Source organism: Camarhynchus parvulus, chromosome 27 (assembly GCF_901933205.1).
Source record: "Camarhynchus parvulus chromosome 27, STF_HiC, whole genome shotgun sequence".
NCBI lineage: Eukaryota > Metazoa > Chordata > Aves > Passeriformes > Thraupidae > Camarhynchus > Camarhynchus parvulus.
In genome coordinates, this window is record NC_044597.1 from 4,508,055 (window position 1) to 4,523,387 (window position 15,333).

Genomic DNA, 15,333 nt, shown 5'->3' on the forward strand with positions numbered 1-15,333 from the left:
CCCGTGGGGACCCCCCCGGCCCGCGGCGCCCCCCGCTCCGCGCAGGCTTTGCTCCGCCGGTGCCCACGCCACGGGCCGTGCGCCGCCCCCCAAGGGATGCTCTCCCCGCCCCCGGCCCCCCAAATCTCTCTCCGGGGGATGGGGGGGGCAGAACACCGAGGGGAGGGCCGGGGTCCCCCGGGGGGGTCCCCCCCTGTCCCTCCCGGCGTGGTGTGACACTGCTGGGGCACCCCGCGGGTAAAGCCAGGGGAGGGGGCGCACCCGGGGATTTGGGGGGTCTTTGCCCACCCCAGGCTCAGATCAGCACCCCCTGGCTTGCCCTGGCTCCATCGCCGTTTTGGGGGGCTCAGCATCACCCCCACCCCCCCCGCGGGGTCTGACGCCCCCCTTCAGGGGGTGGGCGGGGGGTGACTGTGCTGATGGGCAGCCCCCCCACCCATGTTCTTCACCGTGCCTCAGTTTCCCCGTTGTTGTGACAGAAATCGAGGCGTGGGCTGGTGAATCCCACAGCAGCCACGTAAACATCCACAGCCCCCAAATAAATCAGAGTCACCCTCAGCACACAGACACCCCCGTGGGGACACGTGCCACCTCCCTGTGCCCACCACTGCAGTGCCACACGCCCGCTGTGCCCCTGCCAAGTGGGGCTCGGCCAAGAGAACCCGGGCTGGGGGGGACAGGTGGGCACAGCGCGGGGAGGGACCCCCAAAATCCCCGAGGCTGTGCAGGGAGGGGAGCCCTTGGCAGTGCCCAGATAAGGCCGGGGCCGTTATCGGGACACCCAGACCCAGCACCACCCCTGTGTGCCCTGAGGGTGCCGCCAGGTCCCCAATGTGTGCAATGAGCCCCCAGGCTGGATGGCGCAGCGGGGACAGCTCCGGTGCCACCTCACTGCGGGGGGACCCTGTGGGGGTCCCCTGGTACCGGGGCTGGGATGGGAACGTGTGTGTGCACAGGTGTGTGTGTGTGTCTGTCTGTGTGTCTGTGTGTCTGTGTGTCTGTGTGTCTGCAAGGCTCACCCACCTCGCCCTGGGACTGGAATTGGGATTTTGGGGCTGAGATCCTTTTAGGAAGGCTGGAAATGTAGAGACACACACACGTGTGTATGTATGTGTGTGCGTGTGTGTGTGCAAGGCTCACCCACCTAACCCCTGCCCTGGGATTGAGATTTTGGGCCTGAGATCCTTTTAGACAGGCTGGAAATGTAGAGACACACACACGTGTGTATGTATGTGTGTGTGTGTGTGCGTGTGTGTGTGCGTGTGTGTGTATGTGTGCGTGTGTGTGTGCAAGGCTCACCAACCTCACCCTTGCCCTAGGATTGGGATTTTGGGCCTGAGATCCTTTTAGACAGGCTGGAAATGTAGAGACACGCAGGTGTGTGTGCACACACGTCCGCAGGAGTGAGCACAGGTGTGCACACACACACACAGGGACATGGGCCCCTCACACACAGGTGCGCACACACACAGACACGCACCACACACACACACACACACACACACACACACACACACACACACACACAGGTGTGCCCATGGGTGGGCACTAACACAGGTGCACTCACCCCTGCCCTCCCTCAAAGCATCCCCCCCTCTCCAGGGCACCCCAATCCCATGGCACAGAGGGACACCCCATCCCCGTGTCCCCCCCGCGCCTCCTCCCCGGGGAACCTCCCCAGGAACCCCCTTTTTTTTAATTTTTTTTTTTTTACGAGAACACCCCAACTCCGTGGAAAGGGAGGGGGAACACCGGGGGGATCCCGGGGATTCCCTGCAGGGAAACCCGGAGGTAAACATGACTGCGGGGGCAGCGGGAGCAGCTCGGGGGTGTCGGGCTGGCTGAGGGACGGACGGGAGGACAGCGGGGAGCAGGCGGGGCTCAGCCGGGGCGCAGCGTCTGCAGATGTTGCACCCCGATAACCTTGTTTTTCCGGGGGGCCCGGGGGGGGGCCGGGTGAGCCCGAGGGGGGCAAGATTAAGGAGGTGAGCGTGACTCAGGCATCGGCGTCTCACAGCCCGGGCACCGCAGAGGGAGCGCGGCAGGGCCGGCGGAGGCACCCAGGGGTAGGTGCGGGGTCACCTCGGGGTGTCCCCGGGGCTGCCGGGGGGGACACGGGATGGGCGGGGGGATGCGGGGCTGGGGGGGCACCCTGGGCTGCCCCAAGGGGGTGTTGGAGTGGGAGGTGCTGCGGGATGGGGGATTTGGGCTCCAATGGAGGGGTCCGAGCCGTGCGGTGCGGATGGCCTGGGATGTGCGGGCTCCGTGCGGAGCCGTGCCGGGCACCTGCGGGATGAGAGATCCCAGCCATGCTGCCAGGGATGTATGGACTCCATAGGGAGCGCCGGGGCTGACCCACGGAGGGAAGGAGCAGTCCCAGGCTGTGCGGATGGTTTGGGATGTGCTGGCTCCAGACGGAGCCCAGCGAGGAGGCAGGAGGGATCCCGGCCATGCCTCAGGGATGGTGCGGGATGTCAGGGCTCCACAGAGCCGTGGTGGGCGCGGGAAGGATCCCGGTGACCGTGCGGGGGTGGCGTGGGGTGTGCGGGCTCCGTGCTGAGCCCTGCGGGGCGTTTGGTGCAGGAGGGGCGAGATCAGCCCTGAGCCTGCCAGGGGATGTATGGACCCCACGGGGCTGTACCCGCTGAGAGGGACCCCATGGGGCTGTACCCACTCAGGGGGACCCCAGCCGTGCCCTGGCTGCCGGGGGATGTGTGGACCCCACGGGGACGGCGCTGGCTGTCGGTGCGGGGGCTGTGGGCTCCGTCCCGCACACACCGTGTGGGACAGGAGCCCCGCACCGAGCTCCATCCTGCCGTGCCCGGGGCTGCAGCGTGGTCTCCGTGCGGGGCTCTGCGGGGATGCGTTCGGCGGCTCCCGGTGACCTCGCTGCCGGTGCCGCAGCACCCGCGGCTCCCGGCCCCGCAGCCCGGCCCGGGGCGCGGTGGGGCAGAGCGGGGGGCAGCGGGTGGAGCGGGGCAGGGGCCGACGCCCGGTGTCGGGCGTTATCAGCGGGGCACAGCCCGGAGCACCGGGCTGATGCAAGAGCCGCCGGCGGGCTGGGGGGGCCGGGGGGGCCCGGGACAGGCCGGATTGGGGGGCCGGGGGCCGCCGGTCCCGGGGCCAGGCGGGGCAGGAAGGAGACGGCCGAGTCAGAGGCTCGCCGTCCATCCCGTGGCCCCGCCGCGGCTCCCGCGCCCCAGCGGGGATCCCGTGGCCCCCGCGGGGTGTCCGGGACCCCAGCCCGGCTCCCGCCACCCCCGGCCGGGAGCGAGCTCCTGCATCACCCTGGTGAGATCGGGGGGGGCTGCTTCCCCCCAAAGCCGCCCGTGCCCTGACCTTGTCCCTGAGCCCCCGAGCGGGGTCGCAGGGCCGGGGTGGCGGGGGGCAGCCGGAGCCCCTCGGGCCCCCAGGCTGGGGGGGGCCCCGGGGGCGGCTGGAACTGCGGCTTTGGGGGTCCCGGACCCCTCCTCAGAGACTCGGGGCGGGGTCGGGCGGGGGTCAGCGGTGAGGGGGTTCCGGGGGGGGGGGTCCGGATCCCCCTGGGTCCCTTCGGGGCTGCCCCGGGGGGGGGGGGCGGAGTGCGGGCAGGGCGCCCCCTGGCGGTTGTGCCGCGGAGCAGCCCCGGGGCAGCTGCGGGGGAGCGGGAGGGGCGGGGGACACCAGGGACACCGGGGACACGCAGGGGTCACAGGGGACACGCAGGGGTCACAGGGGACACAGGGGACACAGGGGTTACAGGGGACACAGGGGACACAGGGGTTACAGGGGACACAGCGGACACTCAGGGGACACAGGGGACACGCAGGGGACACGGGGGACACAGGGGACACCAGGGACACCGGGGACACGCAGGGGTCACAGGGGTCACAGGGGACACAGGGGTTACAGGGGACACAGCGGACACGCAGGGGACACGGGGGACACAGGCGTCACAGGGGGTGCGGGCACTGCGTGCTGCAGGGGATCTGGGGGCTGATGGAAGGGCGGCAGAGGCGCCTCCCCAGCTGTGCACCCTGGGGGGGTTTGGGGTGCTCAGGCCGGGTTTGGGGTGTCCTGTGAGTCCAGCTGTGCCTCAGTTTCCCCCTTTCTCCCCCCCACCCCGTGCTCTGCCAGGAGCTGGGGCTGTATGCTGGGGGATCAGGGCACTGTGTGTGGGACCCCAGCCCGTGAGTGTGGGACTACACGGGACCCTCATACAGGTGCAAGAGGCTGCAGGGGGCTGTGTAGGACCCCTGACATGTGCGTGGGTCTATATAGGACCCCCACCCACACACGAGAGGGTCGTGTGGGACCGCAGTCTCTGAGCGTGGGTCTGTATCGGACCCAGCCCCGGCTGTGGGTCCGTGCAGGGGCTGACCCCGGGCACAGGGCACGGTGTGCGTGGGCACGGGTGGCTCAGGGCAGCATGCCACGTCCCTGGTGGGAAGCTCTGCCATGTCCTGACGTCCGTTCCCATCCCGTTTGGCCACAGGGCAGGGCATGACCTCCCTGGGGACCCCCAAGCCCGGGACCTCCCAGCCCGTGGGGAGCGGGTTAGGCAGGCAGGGGCTGCGGGAACGGCCACGGCGTCCAGCCCCAGCCCTCGGGACAAACCCCGTCCCGGGGGCACCGAGCGATGCCCTGCTCTCTGCTAACTTGTTCTCTCTCGTTTCCCCCGTGCCCGCCCCGCAGAGCGCCGGGTTATGGTGGCACCGGGCTGAGCGCCGGGACGCGCCGAGGCGGCAGCGGGGGCCGAGCCCGGAGCCATGGAGGGGCCTGGCCAGGTAGGGACACCCGGCCCCCGCCCCGGCTCCGCCGCTGCGCCCCGGCACGGCCCCGGCCAGGCCTCGGGGGTGCCCGAGCCTGCTGACCATTCTCTGTGTCCCACAGGAGGCCTACGAGGAGGGGATGAGGAGGAGCCTGGACCCCGAAGGCTACGAGGACCCCGGCCTGAAGAGCTCCCACCTGTCCCTGGGCGAGATGAGCAGTGAGTGGCTGCTGGGGTGCTGGGGGCACTGGCGGCGTGGGCACCACAGGGGTGGCATTGCATGGGCACCAGTGTCACAGGGGTGCCAGCGCTGCAGGGTGTGGCAGAGCACGGGCGCCGGTGTGGCAGAGGCGACAGCGTTGCATGTGTGACAATGGCACGACACGGGTGACAGCTTTGCAGGGCTGATGGCACCACAGGGGCACTGGCACCAGCTGGGTGCCAGCATTGCAGGGCCACCAGTGGCTCACGGTCAGGCGTTGCATGGGCAGAGTTTTGTGGGTGCAGCTGTGCAGGGACACCAGCATGGCTCAGGGGCGTTGCACGGGCACCAGCAGTGCATGGGCACAGGTGTTTCATGGCTGCCAGCTTCTCGTGGGCACGCATGGCACATCAGCACCGCGTTGCATGGGTGCCAGCATGTCGCAGGCACGTTGCATGCGTTGCACAGATGAGTTGCATGAGCACAGAGGTCTTGCATGTTTGCGTTTCCCGGGTGCCAGCGTGGCAGTGGCAGCGGGGCCAGGCAGGGACACCCCCCTTCAGGGCAGCGAGTCCCTCTGAGGTGCCACCTCCAGCTGCAGGTGCCCGGAGTGGGGCTGAGCTTGGGGACACCCGAGGTCCTTGAGCCCCCCGGGAGGGAGGTGAGGGGAGTTTGGGGGTCTGCGTGCCGCACAGCATCCCCCTGCCCCAGGCACGGCTGGTTCGGAGCTGCCACGCCGAGGGGCTGTTTGTCACCGCTGGGGTGACACAGATGGGGTAACGCTGCCCCCTGTTCTGCGCAGGGGCCGGCGCTGGCATCGGGTCCCCCCTGCAGGCGTGGAGGGCCAGGGCCGAGGAGATGAATCCCCTGCGGTGAGTGCCCAGGTCGGGGCGGGGGCTCTGCCTGCCCGGCTGGCACCCCCGGGGCAGGCCGGTGGCACCCGCGGTGCCCGGCGCTGAACCCCCGTGCCCGCGCTGTGTGTTTTGCAGCCAGTATCTGCCCGGCCGCCGGGGATTTTATGACCTGGACGGGAAGAGGCGCTCGGCCGGGGCCCCCCCGGGACACCCCAGCCGTGGCGAAGGGCAGCGTGAGTGACCGCGGGGGCCCCGGGGGACAAAGCCCGGCCCCGGCGTCCCCCCCCCCACCTCGAGCTGCCCGCCCCGGTTCTGCCACCCCCGTGTCCCACCCTGCGCGGGGGGACGGTCACTCGGGCGTCAGAGCACGCCGCGGGGTGACCGCTGCCACTTGCCCGTAATCGCCCACTGATTGAGGATAAATAAAGTCTTTGTTTGGGGTGAGGACAAGAACCACTTGGGGCCGAACGCCGGCTGGCGCCGGGCGGCTCGGTGGCGGTGGCGGCGGGCAGGGACGAGGACACGCTCGTGCCCACGTGCCGCGGCCAGCACCGTCGGGGACGCAGTGCCAGGGGACGCGCCCCATGCGCGCTCCCGCGGGCGCAGCATCCTTCCCCCGGCAGAGCGGGATGCGGCTCCCGCAGCATCGCCCCGCCGGGTGACCCCGCTGGGGATGGCGAGGGGACCGCGGTGGTCCCCGCCGGGGGTGGAGGGGCGCGGGATGAGCCTGTCCCCGCGCTGGGGTGGCAGCGGGCGGGCCGGAGCCGCGCTGGTGTTTACTGTCAGCAAAGGAAGTGCTGCGGGGTTTTACGGTGCACACAGGGCGGCCGCGGGGATCGGTCCCCACTTTATAGGGACGGAGCGGCGGGGACATGGGGAGCGCAGGGGGGGTCGCAGGTAGGCAGGGGATGGGGACAGGGACACCGCGGGGCTCAGGCTGGCCGGGGATGTGCTGTCCCCGTGTCCCCATCCCGGTGCTCGGTGCTGGCGCTGTGCCGGTGGCAGGGCGGTGGCCACAAGCCCCGTCCTCACCCCGGCTCCGGTGATGTCCCCAGGCTGTCACCCTGCCACAGAGGCCGGATGGGGATGTGAGGGACCGAGGTGGGCACCAGCAGGGCCAGAGATGGCAGAGTGGCACGTCCAGCAAACTCCAGCTGGGTCTGGGGTGGGACGACACGGGGGGCACATGCATGAATGCCCAGCAGGGATGGGGTGGGGATGATGGAGAAGGGGACACGTCCAGGTGACCCTAAAGGGGGCTGGGATGGGTGTGATGATAGAGGCACCTCAAGCAGACCCTCAAGCAGGGGGTTTGGGCTGGGGCAGGGACTGGCTGACGCGTTGGTGGCTTCACTTGCAGCTGTGTCAGTGACCGATGTGGACCTGGAGGCATCAGGGAGCAGGAGGCTCCTGTCCCAGCCAGACAGCCATGAGGTGGGTGCTGCCCCAGGGACCCCCATTCCCTCCCCATTCTGGGCTGGGTGGACTGTGGTGACCTTGGGACCACCCTCACAGGGCACTGAGGGGGGATGCTGAATGTCCTGGGGGTCCCCAGTGTGGCCAGGGGCACGCTGACCCCTCCATCTCTGGCTGCAGGGATATGTGGAGCTGCACGAGCTGGTGCTGGACAATGCAAAGGACTTGTGCTGGATGGAGGCCGGCCACTGGCTCAAGCTGGAGGAGGACTTCCAGGAATCAGGGGACTGGAGCCAGCCCCATCTCTCCTTCCTGACCTACCACAGCCTCCTGGAGATCCGCCGGGCTCTGAGCAAAGGTGGGGACAGCTCCAGGGACCACCAGGAGGGTGTTGAGGACCCTGCCCTGGCCCGGATGGTGACAGTGCTGTCCCCACAGGTGCCATCCTCCTCAACGTGGAGGCCAACTCGCTGCCGGCCATCGTCCACATCCTCCTGGACCAGCTGATCTACGAGGGGCAGATGAAGCCGCAGGACCGGGACGATGTCATGAGGACGCTGCTCCTGCGCCACAGGTACGGCCAGGGCGGGGGTCCAGGGGGTCTCGGGCTCTGGGGAGGGGCATCAGGTCCCCCCTGCAGGCGTGGAGGGCCTGTGTGTGCAGTGTGGAGCCCGGAGCCTGGCTCCAGTGTGTGCAGTGCTGGAGCCTGGCTCAGGGTGGGAGATCTCTGCCCCTCAGCCTGCTCTGGGGGTTCCTGTGCTCCCCCGGGGCTGGGGCGGTGCTGGGGAGGAGTTGGTGGCACTGGGGTGTGTGACACCCCCCGGTGTCCCCAGCCACCCCACCGAGGACGAGTCGGTGTGGACGATGCCGCCGGCGCTGGTGCAGCGCTCGGGCACCGGCAGGGCCGACGTGGAGAGGCCACTCCTGAGGGAGCAGCGGCCCATGGAGATGAGCAGGATGGCAGGGAAGGAGCAGGTGAGGGGGACACGGGGGGCACCGGGGACATTGGGGACATTGGGGTGCAGGGCTGGGAGTGGGAGATGCACACTGGGTACACACACACAGCTTAGCACACGCAGGTGCACACACACACACCTGCAGGGGGGACACACAGGGAACAGTGGGGACACTTTGGGGACAGAGCGGGGACTCAGGAATAGCGGGGGACATGCAGGAGATGGAGAGGGAGAAGGAGGGACACGGGACAGAGGGGGACGTGCATGGAGAGGGAGACACAGGGGAACATGCAGGGGATGGTGGGTGACACACAGGGGCAGAGCAGGGGGACATGCAGGGTACAGAGCGGACCACGGGGGACAGCCACCAAGGCTGATCCCTGCCCTCCATCTGCCTGCAACAGAGCGGGGTCCCCAAACCCCAACTCCTGGCGATGATCCCAGAGGGTGCTGAGGCCACCCTGGTCCTTGTGGGTGAGTGCTCAGCGGGATGGGGGTGCTGGGCTGGGTGCTGGGTGCTGGGTGCTGGGTGCTGGGTGTGCTGGGTGTGCTGGGTGTGCTGGGCTGGGGGGGCCGGTGCAGGGTTGGGGGCGCAGGGGGAGCTTTGCCACATGCCCCTCGCTGTGCTCGCTCACACGCTGCTTTTCTTGTGCCTTTTTTGCCTCTCCCCATCCTCAGCTCTCGCCGCCGCCTGCTGCTGCTCAGCGCTGCTCTCTGGGCCCCTCTCCTCACATCCTTTGTCCCCATGTCCTCATGCCTCTATGTCCCCCTGTGTCCCAATGTCCCTGTACTCCCCTGCCCACCCATCTGTGTGTCCCTGTGCCGTGTGTCCCTGTGCCCATGCCCCATGTCCCTGTACTTGCATGCCCACTCACCCCTTTGTCCCAGCGACCTTTGTGCCCCTCTCCCATTCTCTTTGTCCTCATGCCTCTGTGTCACCTCCTCTCCATTCCTGATGTCCCCACGTTTTGCTATCCCCGTGTCTCTGTGCTCCCACGTCCCCACGTCCCCGTCCCCTGTGTCCCTGTGCACGTTCCCCCATGATCCCTGTCCCGTCCCATCCTGCCCCCAGGCTGTGCAGCCTTCCTGGAGCAGCCAATGCTGGCCTTTGTGCGCCTGAAGGACGCGGTGACACTGGACGGTGTCCTCGACGTGTCCATCCCCGTCCGCTTCCTCGTCGTGGTGCTGGGGCCCGACACCCCCCAGATCAGCTACCACGAGATCGGCCGCGCCATCGCCACCATGATGTCCGAGAGGGTACGGGCCACCCGCCAGCGCCAGCACCCCCTGAGCACCTGGGGTGCACCTTGTGTCCCTGTGCCACGTGTCCTCTGATCCCCGTGTCCCCGTGCCTCTGTGGCCTCGTGCCCCTGTCCCCAAAACTCTGTGTCCTCCCCTCCATGTGTCCCCTTGTCCCCAAGCCCTGAGGTGTCCCCACGTCCCCCTCCCTCCGTGTCCCCTTATCCCCAAGCCCTGGGGGGTCCCCATGTCCCCCTCTCCCTGTGTCCCCTTGTCCCCAAGCCCTGGGGTGTCCCCATGTCCCCTTCTCCCTGTGTCCCCTTATCCCCAAGCCCTGGGGTGTCCCCATGTCCCCTCTCCCTGTGTCCCCTTATCCCCAGGCCCTGGGGGCCCCATGTCCCCTCTGGTGTCCCTTGTCCCCCAAGCCCTGAGGTGTCCCCATGTCCCCCCCTCCTGTGAGCCCCCTTGTCCCCATGTCCCCTCTGATCCCCATGTCCCCGCGCCTCTGTGGTCACATGCCCCTGTCCCCAAGACTCCATGTCCTCCCCTCCCTGTGTCCCCTTGTCCCCAAGCCCTGAGGTGTCCCCCTGTCCCCCGTGTCCCCCCGGCTGCCGGCGCTGGCTCAGTCCCCGCGCTGTCCCGCCCCGCAGGTGTTCCGCCGGGACGCGTACCTGGCCGAGGGGCGGCAGGAGCTGCTGCGGGGCGTGGAGGATTTCCTGGACTCCAGCATCGTCCTGCCGCCCACCGAGGCCCCCAACGAGCAGCTGCTCCGCGCCCTGGTGCCGCTGCAGCAGGAGCTGCTCCGACGGCGCTACCAACCCCTGGAGAGGCTGCACATCGGGGACTTCCTGAAGGATCTGGGTACGCAGGGAGCACCCGCAATCCCCTGTGCCCGTGGCTGGCGGGACCCCCTCCTTGGACGCGGGGTCCCTCATGGCCACCTGGTGCGTCCCCAGGGAAGGACGAGGCGGCTGCAGAGGACGACGACCCCCTGCGCAGGACGGGGCGGCCCTTTGGGGGGCTGGTGCGGGACATCCGCCGCCGCTACCCCAAATACCTCAGCGACATCAAGGACGCCCTGAACCCCCAGTGCCTGGCCGCCGTCATCTTCATCTACTTCGCGGCGCTGTCCCCCGCCATCACCTTCGGGGGCTTGCTGGGTAATGGGGGGACGGGCTGGGGACGCTCCTGGGCATGGGGATGTCCCCCCAGCTGGGCGTGGGGCTGGGGGTGTCTCTGCCCACGGGGATGCTCTTCCCCCCAATCGCGGTGCCCAGAGGTGTGGGGTGGGGGCACAGCGCTGTCCCCCCAGCCCGGCACCCACCGGCTCTGCTCCCATCAGGTGAGAAGACCAAGGGGATGATGGGGGTGTCGGAGCTGCTCATCTCCACCTGTGTGCAGTGCGTGCTCTTCAGCCTCCTCAGCGCCCAGCCCCTCCTCGTCGTCGGCTTCTCGGGACCCCTCCTGGTCTTTGAGGAAGCCTTTTACTCGGTGGGTGCCCCTCAGCTGCCACCAGCTGTCCCCACTGCGAGGCTGGGGTGTCCCCACCAGCCCTGGCACAGGGACAGGGACAGGGACAGGGCGCAGCTGCGTGGGGGATGGCACAGGGGATGGCACATGGAGGTGATGCCACCTGTGTGATGACCCAGGGGGTGAGACCACACAGGTAGAGCCACCCAGGTGGTGGCCCTGGGGTGATGGGAGGTGCATGACACCAGGTGGGTGATGCCAAACAGCTGGCCCCGTGTGGGTGGCACCCCAGGGGCCGTGCCAGGCAGGTGCTGCTGGGTGGGTGACCCACGGGGGTCCTGCCACCCCGAGGTACCCTCACCCCCATGCCAGGAAGGTGACACAGAGCCACCGTGGGTCCAGCACAGCTGGGTGCCCACGCGCTGACAGGGCTGTGCCCTCTGGCTCCCCAGTTCTGCAGCAGCAATGGCCTGGAGTACATCGTGGGCCGGGTCTGGATCGGTTTCTGGCTGATCCTGCTGGTGCTGGTGGTGGTGGCCTGCGAGGGCAGCTTCCTGGTGCGCTACCTGTCCCGCTACACCCAGGAGATCTTCTCCTTCCTCATCTCCCTCATCTTCATCTTCGAGACCTTCTCCAAGCTGGTCACGGTGAGGGGCGCGGGGGTCCCACCGTGGGGGTGGGGGGCTGCAGATTGTGGTTATCACCCAGGTTTCCATAGAAACAGTGGGATGCTGGTGAGGGATGGAGTCTCCCGGAGCTGCCTCCCCTTTTCCAGGTGTTTCCCAGCTCAGGAGGCCCCTTCCAGGGCTGGCTGTTCTGTGATTCTGTGATCCATGCTTCTCTCTGCAGAGGGATTTTGGGGCACACTTGTCCATCCCCACTGTAGCACCCAGCCCTTGCTCTGTCCCCACATCCAAAACCCTAAAAGCACCCCCTGCTCAATCTGTGCTGAGCTCTCAGCCTCTCCCAGCCCCTGGTTCCCACCTGGAAGGTGCCACAGGGCTCCCAGCATGGCAGGGGGGTGCAGGGCATCCCCATGCCCACTCTCCCTCACTCTCTTCTCTTCCCTCCCCAGATTTTCAAGCATCACCCACTGAGGAGGGAGTACAACGTGCAGCAGGAGGTCCAGCCCGGGGTGCCCGAGCCCAACACGGCGCTGCTGTCCCTGGTGCTCATGGCTGGCACCTTCTTCCTGGCCTTCTTCCTGCGCATGTTCAAGAACAGCTCCTTCCTGCCTGGCAAGGTGAGGCTCCCCCCGCGCCCAGGGGGTGCAAATCTGGGGGTTCAGTGGCTGTTCCTGCAGGGGAGGGGGTGGTGGGACCCCCGGGCTGGGGGGCCCTGCAGGTTTCTCACGCTGTCCTCACAGGTCCGGCGCCTGATCGGGGATTTTGGGGTGCCCATTTCCATCTTCATCATGGCACTGGCCGACTTCTTCATCGACGACACCTACACCCAGGTCTGGGAGGGCAGGCCTGGGGGGAAAGGGTGTCCCCACATGGGGACATGGGGGTGGGTGCTTGTGCCTGTCTCCCAGCCCTCACTCCCCCATCTCTGCTCCCCTCCAGAAACTCAGCGTCCCCAAAGGGCTGCAGGTCACCAACTCGAGTGCCCGGGGCTGGTTCATCCACCCCATGGGGGACACTGCTAACCCCTTCCCCATCTGGATGATGTTTGCCTCCGTGATTCCTGCCCTTCTGGTCTTCATCCTCATCTTCCTCGAGACACAGATCACCACGTGAGGAGGGGGATATGGGCAGGGGAGGGCTAGGGGGTGCCTGGTGGGTTGGGGATAGAGGGGACCTCCCCTGGCACTGCGTCCCCAACTGCTCCCTGTGTCCCCACAGCCTCATCGTCAGCAAGCCCGAGAGGAAACTGGTGAAGGGCACCGGCTTCCACCTGGACCTGCTGCTGATCGTGGCCATGGGGGGGCTGGCAGCCCTTTTTGGGATGCCCTGGCTCAGTGCCACCACCGTGCGCACCATCACCCACGCCAACGCCCTCACCATCATGAGCAAGACCTCCGCTCCGGGCGAGAAATCCCAGATCCTGGAGGTCAAGGAGCAGCGCATCAGCGGCCTGTTGGTGGCCGTGCTCATTGGTGAGCTGGGCAGGGGTCCCCAGATGGGCAGCAAGGGTCGGGGGTCCCAAGGGACTCCCCCCAACCTCTCCTTCGCCCCCGCAGGTGTCTCCATCCTGATGGAGCCCATCCTGAAGTACATCCCCCTGGCCGTGCTCTTCGGCATCTTCCTCTACATGGGGGTCACCTCCCTCTTTGGCATCCAGCTCTTCGACCGCATCCTGCTCCTGCTGAAGCCCCCCAAGTACCACCCTGATGAGCCCTACGTCACCCGGGTGAGTGACCCCCGTGGGGGCTGTGGGTTTGGGGTGTCCTGAGGCTCCCCAGAGAGCCTCCTCCTTCAGCACTGCTGGGTGGGACCCTGCACTGCTCCCCCAGCAGCCAACACCCCACAGAAGGTGTGGGATGCCGTCCCTGTCCTCAACTCTCGGCTCCTCGTCCCACAGGTGAAGACTTGGAGGATGCACCTCTTCACCTTCACCCAGATCATCTTCCTCGTGGTGCTGTGGGTGGTGAAGTCCACGCCGGCCTCGCTGGCTCTGCCCTTTGTCCTCATCCTCACCGTGCCCCTGCGGCGCTTCCTGCTGCCCAGGATCTTCCGGGACATCGAGCTCAAATGTGTACGCAGCCCTGGCACTACCAGCCCTGTGCCAGCCCCACCTCTCTCCCTGTTCCTGCTCCTGCCCTCATCTCCATTTCTGTGCCTGCCTCGTCCCTGTCCCTGTTCTCCTCCCCATCCCCATCCTCCCTCTGTCCCCATCCCCATCTCTGTCACCATCTGCATCCCTCATTCCCACCCGTGTCCCCATCCCTGCCCCATTCCTGTCCCCATCCCATTCCCCAGCCTCATCCCAGCCCCTCCCTCGGTCTCCATCCCCATCGGTGTCCCTGTCCTCCATCCTGTCCCCATCCCTGTCCCCATCCCATCCCAGCCCCTCCCTCATCCCCAGCCCCATCAGTGTCCCTGTGCCATTCCTGTCCCTGTCACTGTCCCTGTCCTCCCTTCCAGCCCCTATTCCCACATCAGCCCCATCAGTGTCCCTGTCCTCAATCCTGTCCCCATCTCGTTCCTGTCCCCAGCCTCATCCCAGCCCCTCCCTCATCTCCAGCCCCATCAGTGTCCCTGTCCTCAACCCTGTCCCCATCCCATTCCCCAGCTTCATCCCAGCCCCTATTCCCATACCAGCCCCTCCCTCCATTTCCATCCCTGTCCCCATCAGTGTCCCTGTCCTTAATCCTGTCCCCATCCCATCCCATCCCATTCCTGTCCCCATCCCAGTGTCCCTGTCCTTCCTCATCTCCTGTCCCCATCAGTGTCCCTGTGCCATTCCTGTCCCCATCAGTGTCCCTGTCCTCATTCCTGTCCCTATCAGTGTCCCTGTCCCATTCCTGTCCCCATCAGTGTCCCTGTCCCATTCCTGTCCCCATCAGTGTCCCTGTCCTCAATCCTGTCCCTGTCAGTGTCCCTGTCCCATCCCTGTCCCCATCAGTGTCCCTGTCCCATCCCTGTCCCCATGAGTGTCCCTGTCCTTCCTCCTGTCCCCATGCCTGTCCCCCTCACGGCCTCTCCTCTCCACAGCTGGACGCAGACGACGCCGTGGTGACCTTCGATGAGGCAGAGGGGACAGATGTGTACAACGAGGTGCAGATGCCCAGCTAAGGCCCCCCCCAGTGCCCCCCCAGCCCCGCTTCCACCTCCACTGCTGCCATCCTGAGGCCACCGGGCCACCAAGAAGCACTGGGGACACAGTCCCCACCTGCCCGCCCTTGGGAATGGAGCCTTTTTTGTTTTCCCTTTTTTTTTTTTGTCTATTTTTAAAAGCATTTTGGATGATGTGATCTCACCCCCACTTTGCTGCCTGCTGGGGAAGGGGCTGCCTGGGCTGGCTGGGCCCCATGTGCCACCCTCCACCCGTGGCAAGGTGGGATGTGTCACTGTCCTGTCCCCAAGGCCACCACCAGCATGGGAAGGAGCCAGGAGGGAGGAGGAGGAAGGCAGGGACAGAGATACAGCAGGATGGGGCCCTCCCACTGTCCTCCCCATCCCCAGGGAGCCCCCCCAGCCCAGCCCCTCTCCCCAGATGAACTTTGAACCAGCTGGGACAGACCCATCACCCTGTGGAGCCTTTTTTCCCATTTTCTCCATCACCAGCTCCACAGGATGGTGGCAGCTGCTCCACATCACTCCCAGCACATCCCAGAGCCAGGGTGTAAATAGTCCAGCAAGGGGGTTTCTACATTTACAATGAAAACAATCATGCTTAAAACACACAGAAAAATACTTAAAATTAAGCTGATGCTTCTGCAGGTAGAATTCGCTTAGAGCCAAGCAAAAATTAAAAAAAAAAAAAAAAAAGGTTGAAAAAGTA

At 66.8% G+C, this 15,333-nt stretch overlaps 1 protein-coding gene across 1 annotated transcript; it reads left to right on the forward strand.

The window, feature by feature from the left end:
- Window positions 1-1,964: 1,964 nt before the first annotated feature.
- Window positions 1,965-15,333, forward strand: SLC4A1 (solute carrier family 4 member 1 (Diego blood group)). The gene is made up of 22 exons (XM_030966104.1): window positions 1,965-2,066; window positions 4,675-4,766; window positions 4,873-4,969; window positions 5,755-5,824; window positions 5,942-6,039; window positions 7,167-7,240; window positions 7,403-7,580; window positions 7,661-7,796; window positions 8,056-8,197; window positions 8,583-8,652; window positions 9,251-9,435; window positions 10,068-10,278; window positions 10,374-10,577; window positions 10,760-10,908; window positions 11,340-11,534; window positions 11,963-12,130; window positions 12,254-12,343; window positions 12,453-12,622; window positions 12,732-12,985; window positions 13,070-13,239; window positions 13,411-13,584; window positions 14,544-15,333. Exons 2-22 carry the CDS (start codon window positions 4,749-4,751, stop codon window positions 14,622-14,624), a joined length of 2,934 nt encoding a protein of 977 aa, XP_030821964.1. The 5' UTR covers window positions 1,965-2,066; window positions 4,675-4,748; the 3' UTR covers window positions 14,625-15,333.